We start from the raw sequence: 5,880 nt of genomic DNA, 5'->3' as shown, positions 1-5,880 counted from the left end.
CCAGCAGATCCAGCAGCATGTGGCTCTGGGGGGAGTTGTCTAGGCACAGACACCCCCAAAGCTGAGGGATGTCCCCCCAAAATGGGGTGTTTCCCCCAAATCTGGGCTATGTCCCCCCAAAATGGGGTGTTTTCCTCCAAATCTGGGCTATTTCCTTCAAAATCTGGGCTGTTTCCTCCCAAACTGGGGTGTCCCCCCCAAGTCTGAGGTGTTTCCCCCCAAAATTTGGTGTACTCTCCAAATCTGAGGTGTTATCCCCCTAAAATGGGGTGTCACCCCAAATCTGGGGTATCCCCCCAAAATTGGGTGTACTCTCCAAATCTGAGGTGTCTCCCCCAAAACTGGGGTGTCCCTCCCAAATCTGAGGTGTTTCCCCTCAAATTTGGGCCAACCCACCCAAATCTGAGGTATTTCCCCCCAAAACTAGCTGTACCCCCAAAACTGGGGTGTTTCCCCTCACAAATTTGGGCATACTCCCCAAATCTGAGGTGTTTCCTCCCAAATCTGAGGTGTTTCCCCCCATAACTGGGATGTTTCCCCCTCAAATCTAATGTGTCCTCCCAAAACTGGGGTGTCCCCCTCAAATCCAGGGTGTTTGCCCCCCAAACTGGGGTGTTTCCCCCTCTTTGGGGACACATTTTTCCCCCAGTTTGGCCCTGAGCAGGGAAGAACCTTCACCCTGCACTGGGAAAAGGGAAAGGACAAGCTCTGAGGGTTCTGGGGTCACCAAGCCCTGGTGTTTAATCTTGGGGTGCTGCCAGGGTGGGACCTGAGTGCAGGCACAGGGAGTGAGGGAAAAACAGCCCAAAAAGAAGAACACACCCCAAAATTCCCAGCAAGATTCCCAAATCCTCAGGGAGGATTGGGAGTGGCTGAGTCACCCCAAAATACATGTGGGGGGACATGAGGGGTCAGTGGTCCTGCAAGTCAGCAAGGGCCATGCTGGGAGGGACCTCTGGCCACCATCCAGCCCAGGAGGCCTTTGGAAAACCCTGTGGAGTTGGGATAATGGGATAATCCTGGAGCTCTGCCACATCCACAGTGGCTGAGGCCACCTGAGGGATGGGTGAGAGGCAGATGGAGGGGGAAAAGCTGCAGCCTGGAGGGTTTCACCCTTCCATGTCCTCCCAGGGATGGTGGGGAAGGAAAAGTATCCCAATCCCAGCTAGTCTGGTGAGCAACCAGGCTTTGATTCCCACCTTGGGATGGAAGGAGCCAAGGAAGGGAAGTCCATGCTGTCCCCTCACCTCAACACTGGAGCCACAATCCCATGGGATGCATCCACCCCACAGCTCCCACCTGATTCCCTCAGCCTCAGCAGATCCAGCCTTTCCTTAAACATCCAACACGGGCCAAGCCCAGGCTTTAAGACAAGTGTGTAAAAAGAAATCCAAGGAAACACAAATCCTTGTTCTGCTCCCCACCCAGAGGGGCTGGAGGAGCCCAAGGTCACACTCCTCTCCTACATCACCCCCCAAGACCTCCTGCCCACACCTCATCCCTAGGCAGGACAGGGACAGTTCTGGACCATCTCAGACAGGGTTTTTCCCATTCCTGATTCCATTCCCCTCCACCCTGGAGGGGAAAAAACAGGGAGAAGGGTGAGGCACCTGTTGCAGAGCCCTTCAACCCCATCCCCTGCCAGCACCTCACACACCCCAACATGCACACACAGTTAGCATCATCTTTTTAACCCAAGTCAACATGTTTCCCCCCACAAAAAAAATAAACCCAAAACAAAACAAATAAAGAAAAACTAACAGAAGCAGCACCACAATTCCCAAGTGTCAGGAGCTCCAGAGTTGGAGCAGAGGCCAGGAACACCCTCCCCATCCACAGAAACCAACCCCACACTGGGCTGTGGGTTGGGTGATAAGGAGGTCGGTGGTGTTAGGGGTCGGTGCTTTGGCGCTGGGCTGTGGGGCCAGGAGGGCTGGGGAGGAGGAGGAGAAGAAGGAAGGGCAGTTGTGTGGTGGAGGGAGGAGAGGAAATGGTGGCAGAGGCAGATGGAGTGAGACCAGTGACACCAGTGACCCCAGGCTGGGCCTCACATGGCAGAACGGGTGGGTGTGCTGGGCTGGTTGAGCCGCAGCGTTCGGCACAGCCAACCGGCGAAATCCACCTCCTCCACCTCCGAGCGCTTGATGAACGTGTGACTCTGAAAGCACAGGGAAACGGGGGGTTAGGAGCACCCCTGCCTGGCTCCCCCAGCCAGCCCTCTGCTCTGGGATACACCCTGGACAGGGAGGAGGATCCTGGAGATCCAGCTGAGGCTGCACTGAAAGATCTCAGCGCAAACATTTGCTCCTTGTTCTCCTGTGCTGGTGCCTCAGCATCACCTAGGGAGAATTTCTTCCCAATATCCCATCTAACCCTGCTCTCTGACCATGTGAAGCCATTCCCTGTGTCCTGTCCTCCCATCCTTTCTCCAAGTCCCTCTCCTGCTCTCTTGGAGCCCCTTGAGGCACTGGAAGAGGCTCTAAGGTCTCCCTGGAGCTTCTCTTCTCCAACCTGGCCTGGAACACTCCCAGGGATGGAGAAGCCACAGCTTCTCTGGGAAATTCATTCCAGCGCCTCAGCATCCTCCCAGGGAGGAATTCCTTCCCAATATCCATCTATCCCTGCCACCCTCCAGCTTTAAGCCATTCCCTGTGTCCTGTCCCTCCATCCCTTGTCCCAAGTCCCTCTCCAGGTCTCCTGGACCCTCTTTAGGCACTGGAAGGGGCTCTAAAGTCTCCTTGGAGCTTCTCTTCTCCAGGCTGAACACTCCTAGCAATCCCAGCCTGGCTCCAGCCCTTAGGAGCCTCCTCTGGACTCCTTCCAGCAGCTCCACATCCTTCTGATGCTGAGTACCCCCAGAGCTGGATGCAGAATTCCAGGTGGGATCTCACCTGAGCAAAGCAGAGGAGCAGAATCTCCCCCTCACCTGCTGCCCTCACTTTGGGGATGAGCCCAGGACACTGTTGGATTCCTGAGCTGTGAGGACACATTTCCAGCCTGGATTCAGCCCTCACTCACATCCCACTCCCTCCCAAATCACTCCACAGGGAGCCAAGGTTTTTCCCAGCACCTCAGCAGACACTGGACAGGCAGGTGGTTCCAACCTGGGCGAGATACCATCACTGCCTTTGAATCAAAGGTGAGTGAGTCACTCCCTCCCCACAGCTCTATTTGGCTCATCCTAAGCTCAGCCCGGGAATTTCCAGCCTTTGGAGCAAGAGGGATGTGGCAGGAGTTGGCAGAGCTTGTGCCACCTCAGTGTAGGAAGAGAATTCTCTCCCCACTTACCATCAGCATCTTCAGATCTGCTCGTTCTGCTGGATTTTTAATTAAGCTGAAAGGAGAAGAACAAGAGAGCAAAACCAACATGAGACATTCCTTGTGGGAAAACTGGTTACCAGGCTGGAGAGGTCTCTAGCTTCACCCAAAGCCACTCAAACCTCCTGGCTCCTTCCCCAGGAGCCTGGGGGAAGCACTATCCCTGCCAGGGAGAGAGCTGCAGGATGTGTCTCTTCCAGCCTGTAGGGATGAACTGTGCCCTGAAAATGGGGAAAAGGCCTTAAAGCCTAGCAGGAATTTTGTGCTATCCAAGCTCTGAGGTTCCCTGGGAGCTGTGGCAGCACCTTGAGGTGTCTCAAACCTCCTGGCTCCTTCCCCAGGAGCCTGGGGGAAGCACTATCCCTGCCAGGGAGAGAGCTGCAGGATGTGTCTCTTCCAGCCTGTAGGGATGAACTGTGCCCTGAAAATGGGGAAAAGGCCTTAAAGCCTAGCAGGAATTTTGTGCTATCCAAGCTCTGAGGTTCCCTGGGAGCTGTGGCAGCACCTTGAGGTGTCCCTCCCACCCCAAGGGCTGAAGCAACAGAAGGTCTGAAGCCACTGGCATGTGCCTGGAAGGCTCAGGGGTGACTCACAGCAATCTGCTCCACCATCCCCCTTGCCAGGCTTGGATTTAGAAGGGAGCTGAGATCCAGCTCAGCATCCCCACAAATAAACTGCTTTTATTCCAAGCCTTCCCAAGGCAGAAGCTCCCAGGATGAGGCTGCAGCCAGGGAGGGAGGGAGGGAGGGAGGGAGGGACCAGGCAGAGCATTGCTGAACGTTTCGGGTGGAGCTGCAGCCTGCAGAGCTGTCAGGGAGCACGTACAGACCTCCTCCTCCACCAGCCAGGGGATGAAATCCTTACCATTTATTTACAAACTCCTGGAAATCTGGTGTGAAAACTCCACTTGGCAGCTTGGGAGGTGGCTGTGGAGGGAAGGAGAAAGGTTTCCTGCATCACTGTGGGTGCCAAAACCCAGAGTCACCTGCAGGCTCAGTGTGCCATCCTCATCCTCCTCTTCCTGGCTGGTTTTCCAAACAGGACACAGGTCCCTGTCATTCCTTGCTGCCCCAGCTCATCGTGCAGCTGGGGGAGCTCATCCTGAATCCCAGCCAAAGCTTGGGAATCAAATTCCAAGCATCACAGTTCTAAATCCAACCTCACAATTCCCAGCTCTGGCAACGCCTGTGGCTGATGAAACAACCCAGAAATGATAATTGGGGTCAACTCCCATTCCCCTTGCAAGGGGAAACTGCTCTTCCCACTTGTTTGTGAGATCCATTCTCACAGGTCTGATAGGAAAAGGGGAATGGAAAAGGAAAAGGGGAATGGTTTTAAAGGGCTAGATTGGATATTGGGAAGGAATTCCTCCCTGGGAGGTGCTGAGGCACTGGAATGGATTTCCCAGAGAAGCTGTGGCTTCTCCATCCCTGGGAGTATTCCAGGCCAGGTTGGATGGGGCTTGGAGCACCCTGGGCTGGTGGGAGGTGTCCCTGCCCATGGCAGGGGGTGGAACTCCATGACCTTTCAGGTCTTTTCCAACCCAAACCACCCTGGGATTCCATGACTCAGCAAACACTGAGCCCACCCTGACTCAGCAGAGTGGACACATCACTGAGGAACCACAGCAGAACCTATGGAAAACAACACTCACCTCATTAACTATATAATCCAGCAGTTCAAAGATGGCCATGGCAGGTCTACTGTCCATCCCGTGGCCTGTGTGGGCAAGGGGACAAAACCAGTGCTGAGAGGCTGCTCAGAGCTTCAGTTTGGGTGCAAACTCCTGCTGGGAGAGGCAGAGCCAACCCACTGGGGAGCTGAGTTGTGGGTAAAGCCACACACATTCCAAAACTTCAGATTTCTTTCATCAGGCTTATGGTCCAGATTTATCTCCTGGTTTGGAGAGCACCAGCCCATCTGCTGTGCCAGGCTGGCAGTGCTTCTAGAGCCTTCTGCTTCCAAGGGAATGGGTCCAGCACAGCCTCTTGTGCTGGTTTGGTGCTTCTGTGACAGCTCCCAGCAAAGCTTTTCCCAAAGAGCTGCTTCAGGGTTGAAAGGAACATGTTGGGAGCATGGACAAAGCCTGAGGAGCACCTAGTGTACCTCAAATTTCACCCTCACCTTTGACAGTGTCTCTCAAATGATCTCCTCTGAGATATTTTGTGGGACACAGCAGGGTTTGAAGATGCCCAGGAGCTCTTCAAAACCTCAACAGACACTGGCACAGGTTGCCCAGGGAGGCTGTGGCTGCCCCAACCCTGGCAGTGTTTCATTCCAGGTTGGATAAAGCCTTAAGCAACCTGCTCTGGTGGGAGGTGACCCTGCCCAGGGCAGGGGGCTGGGACTTGATGATCTCTAAACTCCATTTCAACCCCTTAACATACTATGAAACTATTCTGTTCCCCTGGATATATCCATGTGACAGGACACAGGGAATGTCTTCCCACTGCCAGAGGGCAGAGCTAGATGGGATATTGGAAAGGAATTCCTCCCTGGGAGGGTGCTCAGAGGCTGGAAAGGATTTCCCAGAGTAGAATGGCTGTTCTATCTGTGGAGATA

The 5,880-nt window shown here is 54.4% G+C and overlaps 1 protein-coding gene across 1 annotated transcript in view; it reads right to left on the bottom strand.

The window, feature by feature from the left end:
- Positions 1 to 2,047: 2,047 nt before the first annotated feature.
- Positions 2,048 to 5,880, bottom strand: part of LOC103799828 (dual specificity mitogen-activated protein kinase kinase 2-like) — a gene marked incomplete at its 5' end in the record, with an annotated part of 4,383 nt that continues 550 nt past the window's right edge. The window contains 4 exons of the mRNA XM_009072176.1: positions 2,048 to 2,158; positions 3,289 to 3,334; positions 4,183 to 4,244; positions 4,973 to 5,037. Of these exons, the coding sequence (XP_009070424.1) occupies positions 2,048 to 2,158; positions 3,289 to 3,334; positions 4,183 to 4,244; positions 4,973 to 5,037 (284 nt within the window). The remainder of the gene's footprint in view (positions 2,159 to 3,288; positions 3,335 to 4,182; positions 4,245 to 4,972; positions 5,038 to 5,880) is intronic.

This window comes from Acanthisitta chloris, unplaced genomic scaffold (genome assembly GCF_000695815.1).
Source record: "Acanthisitta chloris isolate BGI_N310 unplaced genomic scaffold, ASM69581v1 scaffold9833, whole genome shotgun sequence".
Lineage (NCBI taxonomy): Eukaryota > Metazoa > Chordata > Aves > Passeriformes > Acanthisittidae > Acanthisitta > Acanthisitta chloris.
Note: the sequence above shows the minus strand (reverse complement) of the source record. Positions and strands in the feature narration are given on the sequence as shown.